General features: G+C 42.3%; 1 protein-coding gene across 3 annotated transcripts in view; it reads right to left on the bottom strand.

The window, feature by feature from the left end:
- Window positions 1-2,133: 2,133 nt before the first annotated feature.
- The window catches only part of LOC122742532 (inter-alpha-trypsin inhibitor heavy chain H4-like), a 38,581-nt gene continuing 27,678 nt past the window's right edge, over window positions 2,134-13,036 (bottom strand). For all 3 annotated transcript variants that reach the window (XM_043986833.1, XM_043986839.1, XM_043986847.1), the window contains 8 exons: window positions 12,390-12,434; window positions 9,356-9,409; window positions 8,140-8,175; window positions 7,106-7,303; window positions 5,312-5,498; window positions 4,090-4,241; window positions 2,872-2,959; window positions 2,134-2,271 (listed from right to left, as the gene is read on the bottom strand). In XM_043986833.1, coding sequence (XP_043842768.1) covers window positions 2,187-2,271; window positions 2,872-2,959; window positions 4,090-4,241; window positions 5,312-5,498; window positions 7,106-7,303; window positions 8,140-8,175; window positions 9,356-9,409; window positions 12,390-12,434 — 845 coding nt within the window. In that variant the 3' untranslated portion in view covers window positions 2,134-2,186. The remainder of the gene's footprint in view (window positions 2,272-2,871; window positions 2,960-4,089; window positions 4,242-5,311; window positions 5,499-7,105; window positions 7,304-8,139; window positions 8,176-9,355; window positions 9,410-12,389; window positions 12,435-13,036) is intronic.

The raw sequence follows: 13,036 nt of genomic DNA on the forward strand, positions 1-13,036 counted from the left end.
CTCCTCTATGGTGGTAAATACTGAAGCTCTTGTGATGCTGACTCTGGTTCCTTGGTACTTAAATTCTTTCTTGCTGGCTGCTTTCAGTATTTTTTCAAGCCTGGAAGCTCTGGATTTTGGCTATTAAATTCCTGAGAATTTTCTTTTTCTTTTCAATAAGTGTTCAGTGATTAATTTTTTTCCTTTTTCCTCTTGTTCTAATATTATAGACACTTTTCTTTCATGATTTCTCGAAATATGATATCCAGGCTCCTTTTTGGGGAGGGTTGGTAGAGGAGGATTGGTTCATGGTTTTCAGGTATTCCTCTCAGACTATTCTCCATAGCAGGTGCTTTTGACATGAGATTTACATTAAATTTTCTTCTATTTTTAATGTTTTGATTTTGTTTGAATATTTCTTGTTTTCTTCTGGAGTTAGCTAATGTTTGGCCCATTTTAATTTTCCAGGAATTTGTTACCCAGCTTAGGGTTTGTACTTTACTAAACTGTTAATTCTCTTTCAAAGGCTCACTTCTATAACTCTCATTTCTTTTCCAATTATTTCCTTTACTGCTTTCATTTAATTTATAACATAATTTTATCTTTTTTTTAACTCTTGAATCATTTGTTCTAGAAATTCTAGTTGATCTTGTGGGCAAGTTCTTTTTGTCTTCGAGGCTTTGCTTGAAAGTGTTTTGGGGGCAGCTAGGTGGTGCAGTGGATAGAGTACTGGCCCTGGAGTCAGGAGGACCTGAGTTCAAATGCAACCTCAGACACTTGACGCTTATTAGCTGTGTGACCCTGGGCAAGTCACTTAACCCCCTTTGCCCTGCACAAAAAAACCCCAACAACAACAACAACAACAAAAACCAATATGTAAATATTGACTGCAAGTCTAATATGAGCTGACAGTGTGGCATGGTTGGGCAGCCAGCCCTTCCTTCTCTCTTCACCCCAAAAAACCCTAATATGATTTTAGGTTGCAGGAAGGTACAGTCTCACCATACCCTGGCCTGGTCAAACTCCATTTGGAGTATTATGCTCAGTTCTGGGCATCACATTTTTGGAATGACATTGACAAGGGAGAATTTATCCAGAGAAGGGCAACCACAATTGTGCGAAAGAACGTCATGTTATAATAGGATGAGTGGAAGGTGCTGGGGCTAGTTAGCCTGAAGAAAGCACTTTTTGGGGAGGCATTACATCCATCCTCAAATACAGTGTCCCAAAAGTCTTTGTTTTTAAGCCATTAAAACTTAAGCTTTAAGTTTTAAGTCACGAAAGATCAAAACTGCACAAAAACTTTTGGCACACCCTGATTTTGAAGGTCCATCATGTGGAAGAGGAATTAAATTAATTTTATTTGTTCCTAGAAAGAAGAAGCAATTTCGTTATTTATTTATTTATTTATTTACTCATCCACTCATTTATTTTTTTTTTTCAGCCAACAATTTATTTATTTATTTGCTCATTCATTCATTTGTTTATTCGTTCATCTATTTACTTATTTATATGCTTGTTCTTAAGAAGGAGCAATTTGTTGCAGAGAAGTATATTTTAGTTCACTATAAGGAGAAAGTTCTTAATTCGATCTGCCTAGATATGGAATGAGATGTCCCAATAAATAATGAGCTTCCTGCCACTAGAGGCCTTCAAAACCCAATGATTGATGACCACTTGTCAAGGATACTACAGAGGAATTTCCTCCTCAGTGGCAGGCCAGTTTGAATGATCTCTGAAGTTCCCTTCAGCTCTAAGATTCTGGGATTTTGAAGGTTCTAAGATTCTATTAATCCAAATTGGCTCAGGATAAGTTCCTGAGGCAGGTGAACCTTTTCCCCCTAAGCCTGACTCCACCCTTCATTGTGGGATTCATTCACCCACTTTTCCCCAGAAAATGAGAGGTATCACACAAAACAATGCTGACCTATGGCCTCCGCTTTATAGCATCTCTCAGTCTGACCCCAAGTAGCTGGTCTGGGAGAGAATGAGGGAAATACATGGTTTTGTTTTTGTTTTTGTAAATAATATTTTATTTTTCCAATTACATGTAAAGATAGTTGTCAACATTCATTTTTATAAGATTTTTGAGTTCCAATTTTTTCCCTCCCCCTCCTACTCCCTCCCAAGACGGCAAGCAATCTGATATAGGTATACATGTGTAATCAGAAATACATGTTATTCATTGTCTATGAAGTTCTTCCATCTTATAAGGATTGTTCTAGGGACCAGCACAGCAATGTTGGCATTGAAGTGCTTCCTTCTCCATCTTGGTAATCCAACATGTACTTCCTGTGACGCATACAAGTACACACATTAACAGAGTTTATCAGAAAACTCGCAACCAACTTCCTGATAGTTTTATCTAATGATCTATCTGTGTTTTGAAATTATAGGTAATGTTCAAAAAATATCATATTTTAAAGTGATTTGTGCTCTTTTTCTCTTTTTCCTTTCTTTTTTTCTTTCCAATGGTCTCTGTAGTTCACCTTTTCTATTACAAATGATTTAAATGAATTGTGGTGTTCAGTGATTTGTTTATTTTCCATTTTTTCCTGTGGATTTTAGATCATTTGTAAGTCTTAGATAATTTGGAGGGTTATCTGCAGATTTAGATTACTTTTTCTTAGATTTAGATTACTTGTGTGTTTGGATCTTGTATGGGGTTGGGTTATATGTGGATTTGGATTATCTATCTGTGGTCTGTCTCAATGGGCCCTTTGTTGGCTTGGATTATTAGGAACTAATTATACCACTGCCATCATGCCTTTGTGTGCTGGTTCTATGCTTAGGCCTAAAATGCCTAAATGTAGCCTTCTAGATGGTGAGAGAAGGAGCAATAAACAGATGGAATAAAATCAGGGCATCTTCACTGGGCTAACCAATGCTTACCTGGTAATTGTATATGTCTTTCCCATTGCTGTCAGCTCCATCTTGTTATCTTCCAAGGAACTGCAGTACAAATGCTGGTAAAACTGACCTGGGGAGAGCAGTCAGAGAATGTGTCAGATAAAGAGGTAAGGAAACAGATGAAGACAGAGAAATAGGCAGATAGAAAAATAAAAACAGATCTGGGAACACAGAGGAAAGCAGAAAAAGAGAAAGAGGGAATAATAGGAATAGCCAAAGAGATTAAAAAATAGAAACAGATATAGGAATGAAAAAAAAATGGAGAGGCAGGGGCACAGAAACAGAGACAGAAAGAGTAAGAAATAGAAAGAAAACTAGAAGCAGAGAAGGACAAAGAGAAAAAGAATGAGACAGAAAGGAAGGAGAGACATAGAAGGAAGTGGAAGGAGAGACAGAAAAAAACAGAGAGGAAGGAACCAACATACAAAAAGGAAGAAAAATAATTCAATCTTTAGTGCCAAGAATGAAGCAGCTCAAGTAGTAAGCTCAAGTGCCTGCCCATAAGGGCAAATGGAAAATGGAAGGTGGTCAGAAAGCAGAGGGGGAAGGCTGGACAATGAAGAACATCACAAGAGAAATGTACAGGAAAAGGCAATGTTAATAAAAGGGGATGGGAAGGTGTGTGTGTGTGTGTGTGTGTGTGTGTGTGTGTGTGTGTGTGTGTGTGTGAGAGAGAGAGAGAGAGAGAGAGAGAGAGAGAGAGAGAGAGAGAGAGAGAGAGAGAGAGAGAGAGAGGTGGGAAAATTGGGCCAAGTAGTCAGGGAGGCATGAGAGGTTACAAACAGGGTCCAAGCTAGACTGAGAAACCCAGCAACTTAGCTAGCAAATCTGAGGAGATGGGGGGGTGGGCAAGGAAGTATTCACAGTGGTGGGCTGTCAGCATGGGCAGTGAGGGAGTAGACACAGGGACAGAAAAGGGGGTGATTGGTGTGGGGGAGTAGTGACAATGAAGGATTGTAAAGAAAGACATGGAAGAATGGTGGTAGGCTGAATAGAGGGTGATGATTCATCATAGGGGTAAGGAATACTATGAGGGGTGGAGAGTGTCTAGAGCAGATGTTCCTAGTGGGGGACATTCAGAAGGGGAATGGTCACAAAAGTACATAGTCGGGAGGTGAGTGAAGATGAGATGAGGAGGCTGATTACAGACATAGTTGTTCAAGGACCCGTGAGGATCTGTGGATAGGGTCCAGGTCATACCAAGGATCCCACTGACTTTCCCAGAAAAATGAACTGGATTCTGCAGAAAGAGATGGAGTCCAGGGGTGAAATGACTCAAGGACACCATACAGATGGTGACTTTTCCTGGGGCAGTGAGCCTCAAGACACGATTATCCAAGGCCAACTTCAACCTGTGGAAAAAACCAAACCATGAGTAGGGTAGATAGAAGACTCAAGGGCACAATTCAAAGTCTAGCGACCAGTAGTCAGAATAGAGTTTCCTGCCTCTCTGGTATAAGATAAATAGATTTTGTGTGATAAAAAGCCTCACAAAAGACTCAGCCAACATCCAAAATTACCACATGGGTCTCCAGATCTTGTGCATGGGGACCTAGATGATCCCGCTAGACTAACATTGCTACCTATTCACTCTAATCTTCCAGCTTTCCCCCCAAACCCAGACACCACTAGCCCCAGGCTTTACTAATACTACTTCTAATAGGTACTTCTAGCTCTAGCCTCTCCCCTCCTTGCCCCCTGTTCCCCATTCCCCAGCCCTGATTTATCCTGAGTTTGGGAAGTATATGTGCAGGAAACAAATCGCTAGACTTTGAGTCAGGCAATCTGAGTTTGAATCTTTATTGACATGCACAAATTGCATCACTTTGAGCAAATTACAACCTCTCTGAGCATCAGTTTCCCCATCTACAAAATGGGGATGATCATGCATGAACCACCTAGCTCATGATGTAATGAAAACCCTTGGTGAACTTAAAAAGTTCTGTAACAGGAGATACAAGAAGCCTTGGTACTAAAGAGTTACTTAAGTAGAAAAATAAATGGCTAGGCAAACTTTTAAATTCTAAACTGGATCCAGAAAACTCATCACTTACCCTCCCAGTGCTATTTGACATGAGCCATGATTTAATCAGGACTTAACAGTTCTGTTCTCCATCCCCTCCCTCCTCCACCACTGGATTCTAGTCCCCAGCTCTGCTGCTAACTCTCTGTGTTACCTTGGGTAAGCCCCTTCACTTTTCTGCCTTCTTTTTAAAAAAGGGGGTTAAACTGGATGATCTCTAAAATCCCTTCTAGTTCTAAATCTATAATTCTGTGGTGCTTCCCTCACAGATATTCTAGCAGTGGAGGCTAATCATGTTCCTCTCTAGAGCAAGAGGCATCAGTTGAGATGGGAGCAGGAAGAGAAAAGAGACCCAATCAAGGGCTCCAGAGCACTAGGCTAGCGGCCAGCAAGGCTTACCCAGGAAACCCGAAGAAGAATGTCTTCTGCCACTGATAAGAGGTGCTTTTTCTATGTTGACCACTGCCACGAATCATTATGATGCTGTCCTGGGTCACATACACCTGTACTTCAAGAGTCCTGTAGCTCACCTGGAGCCAGGAAAATGTATCCAAAAAGTCCTTATAATGGCCAGTCACCTCAATTCCTAGAAACCCATGGGATCAGAGAGGTTAAGAGCAGGACCTAGGGCAGCAACGAGTCACCTCATTTGGGAAGTCCAGTCTTCTCAATTAGCCCCCCTCTAGCAAGACTTTCTTCATGAATTCATTCTATCTGATTCAGACCCTAATCACCTCTGCTTGGACTTCACAACAGTCTAATTGGTCCTTTTGGCTCAAGTCTTTTTCCCTTTTACAATCTAACCTTCATATATCTATGTGGAGCAATGGTTAGAACACAGAACATGGAGCCCAGAAGACCCATGTTCAAATCTGAACTCAGACATTGACTATTGTGTGACCAGTCACTTAACCACTCATTTCTCAATTCCCTCATCTATAAAATGGGGCCAATAATAGCACCTAACCCAACCTTGTCTTGATCAATTGAATTAACATATGGAAAGCACTTTGAACACCTTAATGCACCATAGACATGTTACTATTATATATAATACTATATATTATGCTTTACACATATTATACACAGTTACCAATCTAATTTTCCCAAAGTACAAATCTGACCTTATCACTGCCTATGCAATAAACTCCAATGGCTCCCGATTGCCTCTGGGATCAAATATAGATTCCCCCATTGGGTATTTAAAGCCCTTCATAACATGACTGCAATCTTCTTTTCAACCTCATTGTATTCTCCTTCATCACTACTATGGTCCAGCTAAACTGACCTTTTGGCTGTTATATACTCAGCAGTATGTATTCTGTTTTCTTGCCTTCGCATTGGCTCTTTCCCATGCTTGTGATGCCTTCCCTCGCCACCAGTCTCTCAGAATCCCAAGTTCCTTCAAGTCTCACCTTAGCTTTCTTGATCCCCACAGCTGATAGTACCTTATCTCCCTAATCACTTTGTATCTTTTTTGTTAAACAAACTATCTCTCCGAGTTCCACTGTAAGATCACTTCTATATGTGTATCTCCAGCACCTGGCACTGTCCATGGTATATAGTTAGTCTTTAATAAGATCTTTGTTTAATGATTGATTAGATCCTGGTGGGATTAACTCCTCCCAACCTTGACTAGTCCTTTTAACTCTGCACTTCCTCACTTCTGACAGGCTCAGTCTACATTCCTAAAATAGAATCTTTTCATTTTTCCTGCATGTATGTCTTCTTTCCCCCAGTAGACAAGAGGTTCCCTAATTGAAGTGTGCAGTGGTTTCTTCATTCAGAAGATCCTGAATGATTTGGCATTCTCAGGCCTCTGTTAAACCATGTTATGGGAGAGACGGGGGAAAATAGACCCTAGCCCTCACCTGTGGGAGCTTCTAGTCTGGGAGAGACAGAAGGAACGATTCTAGGTCTTGCCCCCCCGGAAGCTCCCAGTCTGATAGAGACGGAGAAGAAGCAGACTTCAAGTCCTATACTTGGGGAGCTAACTGTCTAGGGAAAAGAGGACTCAACCACAGGGAACAAAAAAAATATCACAAGATTTTTTCAATGAGATGAGAGATTATGCCCATCACCAATTCAGTGGGGAAGGATTTGGTAAAAAAACCAAAAAGTACAGCGGTGTGTGTGTGTGTGTGTGTGTGTGTGTGTGTGTGTGTGTGTGTGTTTTGGGGTGGGGATAGTTACCTAGTACTGGATCAGAGATCAGACTCAGTGGTCTAAAGGGTGATCCTTTGACATCCACACATAAAATCTCTTTGTTTTTTTTGTGTGTAATCAATGGCAAAATGAAGTGAGGGGCCCTTTCCATTGACTTCAAAGATTCTTCCAGAGGAACAGGGGAAGGAGGCATTGGAGTCCCCACTGACAGTGGCTTAGAGGTCCCTAGAACAGAAATAATGATGAAAACAACTTGGATTAGTGTATATTAAGTATGCAAAACACTGGCCACAACAAACTTGTGAGGTAGGAAGATAGGGACTAGAGCTATGACGTTATTGGTATAGAGAACTTCCAGGCAAGGAAACTCCCTCCACCAATTGCACCTCTGCAATTTAGTCTTAGAGAATCACCCAGAGCAGTGAGAGGTTAAGATGCTTTCCCAGGATCATACAGACTATATGTATTAGAGATGGGACTATAATGCAGGTCTTTGGAGCTTCTAGACCACCTCTCTATTTGCTATGCCACTTTGCTCCTCTGTGAGATAGGTAGAACACATTATTATCCCTACTTTACAGATGAGGAAACTGAGCCTCAGAGGGGTTAAAGGATTTGCCAAAAGCCACATGCCAGAGCCAGATTTTGAATCAGATTTTATGATTCTGTGACTAGCCTTCTTTCTGTCCAACCATGCAATTCATTGTGGTCAGAATCCTGTCTCCATTCAGGCCAAGGGCAGTGTGGGGTGGGACAGGAACAAAAGAGGCTGAAAAGTTTGTCTCCAATATAAAATATGAGCCTCTTTGCATCCAAAGGAAGAAAACCATGATTGACTAGTAAAGCAAGTCAATTGTGTTTCTGGGGTCTTTAAAAGTCTGGAAGGATTTTAACAGTGGACCAGTCCCCCAGTGAAACAAACAAATAATAGAGGACTCCAGGATAAAGGACACCTAGAGGAAGCAGACATGCCTCCTTCCTGGATTGCCCAGGAATAATTCTATCTCCCATCACCAATCCCAATCATAAGGCACAAGTTTTGTCCCTCTCAGGCGCTCTACCTGGTAAGACATCTTCTAAAGGAGCCAACCGGGACTCTAGAGAAAGAAGAAGGGATAATAAGCACTCACATGCATATTATATTATACATTATATATTATATAGCCCAGCAGTGAAGCAATCAGGTCACAGAGGACTCCAGGATCAGGAGCCTCTTGTGGAAGCACACATTTATACCTGTGCCAGAGATCAGCAAGGTATTGGAGGAAATGAGCCCGAGGGAGTGTTACACACCACTCCCCTCCTCCATGGATTATGGTATCAGATTGGACCAGTAGCAGACAATATGTCCAAAGGACACACCAAGGACGAACATGGACACAAATGGACACACACACACACACACACAAAATGGACACCTGATAGGGAAGCAGTTTCTAGGATGGTGACCCCTCGTGACAGAGAGTATACTCACTTTGGATTCTAGATAGACCCTGTCCCTCAGGGGACAGCAGAGAGCTACACCTATAGGGAAGCTCATGAGGGAGAGGGAGATATCCAATAACTAAGAGTTATGAGGCACCCCTTTGCCACATGTGTTCTCTGCATGTGTGCCTCACTTTATTTGTTCTTAAGTTCAAGGTCATTCTCCCCAGGGATCTTGTGTGTACATGAGGAGAGTATGCCCCTGATTAGGAAGGAATGTTTTGCACCAACTCTTCTCTTTAACTTTCTCAGTAAATCCCTTTTCTAAACCTTAATGGAGTCCAGCTGACTGATTGATTGATTGATCATGGGGAGGGACACACCAATGGGGGCTTAAGAGCTATGATATTATATAAACTCCATAGAACCATAAGAATAGTAATCAAAGTCAGACTCTGACCCATAAGTTCAGGTGCTTAATGTGGGAGGAGACCCCAGAGGGGGCTGCTGCTTTAATAAATGCCAGAGCCAAGATTTGTCCTTTGTCTATAAACCTAATGCTTTTTTCTACTACACTTTACTGGAAGGATGTGGGGTGTTGGGGGAAGAGGATTATCATATGGGCAAGAGGCAAAGTCTCTCCTGAGAAAGGAGGAACCTGCCCTAGGTCCTCTTCCCCAGAGTGTGGGAGAAAGGAAGCAGAAGGAACTTCTAACATTAGGAATCTGGCCTTCTAGAGATGGGTCATTTGCTCCAGAGTGGATTCTCCCAACCTCTCTCTACAAACCATAAAGACCTCATCCTCACCCTCATCCCACCAGATGGCCTCATGCAAGTCAGGTGGTGTCTTACTTAGTTCAGTTGGCTCCTGGGAAATGATCTTCCTTCTTCGAAATTTCATTCTGCCTGCAGGGAGATGACTAAGAGTCAGAAAACCTGGGATCTTTCTAATCCTAACTATTAGTACTTCACCCACCTTGGTCAAGTCTGCCTCTCTGCCACTAACTCACTGTCTGACCTTGGCTGAATTACTTCCCCTTCCTGACTCTCAGTTTTCTCATGTGTAAAATAGAAGAAATGATCTGCATGCTTCTACCAGACCAGGTTTGCCTGCAGAGATGATGGTTTAAAAGCTCTAGAAAGAGAGGAGCCCAATCCAATTCTCTCTAGGGAAGAAGAGAAAGGTTCAGGGTTCTTCCCAATATGATATGAATTCCAAGCTTGGTCCTTAGCAGGAGGTATAGGCTTTACTCAAGGACCTCGTCACAATCTCAACCAGATCCCCTTGTGACCTGTAGTAAGCACACACTGGCAGGAGTATTCAACAGGAAGGCTTGCTGACCACCAGTAAGCTATGCCATAGGGTTGAGTTCTGCATAGGAAAGGACCTCCAAGATTTCTTCTGATTCTGATTACATATGCTTGTGAGCAGAATGGTATGGGGCACTCTGGGGCTAGCCAGAGATAGTGCTCAGGTACAGTGGGGTGTGGAATCCTTGTGTACTCAGGGTCAAGGAGTCGGTCTGTATCCAGGCTTGGACTCAGTCTGGGCATGGGTTTAGGGGATCAGCATGGAGCTTCATTGATGCCTGCTCAGGAGAGAGCTGAGATTATGGCTCAGTGTGGTCAGCAGAGGAAATTAATTTGTGTCTAGGCTCAGAGTTGGGTCTGAGATGGAGGGTACAACTAAGTCTGTGGCTAAATCAGAGTTCAATATGGAAAGTCAATCTGTGACCAGGTTTAGAGATCAATGAGTACCAGAGTATATGTGTATTGGAAGTGGGAAGAGGAAAACAGTCTATGGGTGGGATCAGGACTTAGTCTGGGAATGGGAACATGGCTTATGTAGTATATAGTAGGGTTAGGTTAAAATTTGGGACTGGGGAGAGAGATCATGTTGGGAGATCATGTTGGGCCAAGTTTAGGGATAACTATGGATTTAGAGCTAATTTTGAAACTGTTGATGATGCTATTTGGAAATACAATCACTGCTTAGTCTGGGACAAGATTGGAGGGTGGAGATTAGGGCCCAGTAAATTCTCAGGGCAGCTAGGTGGCACAGTGGATAGAGCACTGGACCTGGAGTCAGGAAGATCTGAGTTCAAATTCAGCCTCAGACACTAGCTAGGTGACCTTAGGTAAGTCACTTAACCCCTATTTGCTCCAGTTCTTTATCTATGAAATGGGGACCCACTGGAGAATGAAATGGCAAATCACTCTAGTATCTTTCCCAAGAAAACTCCATGGACTTAAAAAGAGTCAGACACAACTGAACGACTGAACAACAATGTTCACAGGGTAGGGATCTCACTCTGTATCTGGTGATGTACTCAATCTGGGGATGGATTCTGGGATCAATCTGGTACCAGAGTTAAGAATCAAGATGGTTCTGTCTGAATCTAGGATTCTTTTTTTTTTTTTTACACTTTTTTTTTTGCAGGGCAATGAGGGTTAAGTAACTTGCCCAGGGTCACACAGCTAGTAAGTGTCAAGTGTCTGAGGCCAGATTTGAACTCAAGTCCTCCTGAATCCAGGGCTGGTGCTTTGAATCTAGGATTCTTAACCTGGGGTCTGTAAACATATATATATTTTTAAAAATCTTATAATTGTGTTTTGGTATAATTGGTTTACTTTTTAATCTTGGTATTTTTTTTCCAGGGCAATGAGGGTTAAGTGACTTGCCCAGGGTCACATAGCTAGTGTCAAGTGTCTGAGGCTGGATTTGAACTCAAGTCCTTCTGACTCCAGGGCCAGTGCTTTATCTACTGCGCCACCTAGCTTCCCCTTGGTATTTTATTTTTATGGATTTCAGGGAAGGGAAAGGAATAAACATTCATATAGTACCTATATTAATTTCATTTGATCCTCACAACCTTATGAGGTAGGTGATATTATAATGTTCATTTTACAACTGAGGCAAACAAAGTTTAAGGGCATCCAGCTATTAAGCATCTGAGGCAAGATTTAAAGTTAAGTTTTCTTGGCTCCAGGCCCAGAGCTCCATCCAGTGGGTTGCTTAGCTCCCAAGAATCCATATGTCTTGTCAGATATCCAGAGCTTTGACACAAGGTGTCAAACTCTTCTTTGGAGCTTAATTGACAGGAGTGTGTGAGCATGGTAGGGCATTAGTCTGTGACCAAAGTGAGAGAGCAGGATCGGAGCTCAGCCTGGGGGATGGAGTCAAGGGAAGTCTAAGGTTAGGACCTAGTCCCGGGCTGATGTTAGGACTTCTAGGTCATAGTAGAGAGATCCAGTTGGTAACTGGTTAGGGAGCAGGATCAGGCCTCATATTGGAGTGAGGTTAAGGATCAGTGAGTAGCTGAAATTTACGTGCATTTTGGGGTTAGTCTGTGACTGACATTAGGTCTCAGCCTGTGGCCAAGGTCAGGGCCCTCTGCAGATGGTCCTGGTCAGGGTGAAGGGGCAGAGGCTGAAGTCAGTGTCCAGTGAAGGGACAAAATCATAGCAGAGTGTATATGTTTGGTTTAGAACTTAGTGTGTGCTCACGGTACAGTGGGTGTTGGGAGTATATTTGTGCTCAGCGTTGAGGTTCTTTCTGTGGCCATGGCTGAGTGTATGTTAAATATAGGGAATTGGTTTGTCGACAAGGTCAGGAGTCAGTCTCGGGTCATGTCAAGTCTTAGTCTGTGTTTGGGTGATGGTTTGATTCAAGGCTGGGTTTAGCATTTGGTTTGTGGATAGAGATGTAGTAATGTCTGTTCTTGGGTAGAGGGCTTTATGCTGCAACCAACAAAATTCAGTCTAGGCCTGGGGTTAGGGGTTATTCTATGGTCAAGGTCAGGCTGTGGCCAGATTTAGAGATTATCTTCTTGGCCTGGAGTTAGGAACAGGTATGGGACCCCATTAGCAGAAATTAAAACTTTACCTGATTTCATTGGTTTTTCTGTCTTCAGCTTTGCATGATCTGAAACTAAGGAGCAGATGTCAACACTTAGCCAAGAACTCCTATTTGACCCAAGAGTCCCTATTAAGTTTCCCATAAGAAGAAATAGAATGATCGAGCCCTCAGAGTAACAGAGAACCCAATCATATATCAGAGAGTTTGTTTGCCTTTGTCCAGAAAGGGAAGGAAATTCTAAGTCCTCAGTGGGACATAGTAGGCTATAGGGCAGGAGCACTGATTAATAAGGAAGTGTAAATGCTCTGCATTCCACGTAAGGGCTTCAGAGGGGTGTGGAGTAAGGATAGAGGACTGAAAAAATCTGTTTAGCACCTCTTCTAAGCTCACTCTCTAAACTCATACTGAATTAGTAACTTAGATTCCCTGAAGAAAATGAAGAGCATGACCACTTGTTTCCTTGAGGGTTCTAGAGTTAACACTGATGGGTTGGGATTTCTCTAGTTCATGAGCCCCTACAGGTAGGCTCTGCATTGATCGTCAATAAGAGTTAATTTGATTTTAGAAAGGGTATTTATGAAGCAGGTATAACAGGGGCAGTTGGTACAAACCCTCCCTCACCCCTGATCCAAAAGCCTGGGGTATAGTCTCCCACAAATATATACAGGGTCAGT

The sequence above is a fragment of the Dromiciops gliroides genome, chromosome 1, assembly GCF_019393635.1.
Source record: "Dromiciops gliroides isolate mDroGli1 chromosome 1, mDroGli1.pri, whole genome shotgun sequence".
In the NCBI taxonomy this organism is placed as follows: domain Eukaryota; kingdom Metazoa; phylum Chordata; class Mammalia; order Microbiotheria; family Microbiotheriidae; genus Dromiciops; species Dromiciops gliroides.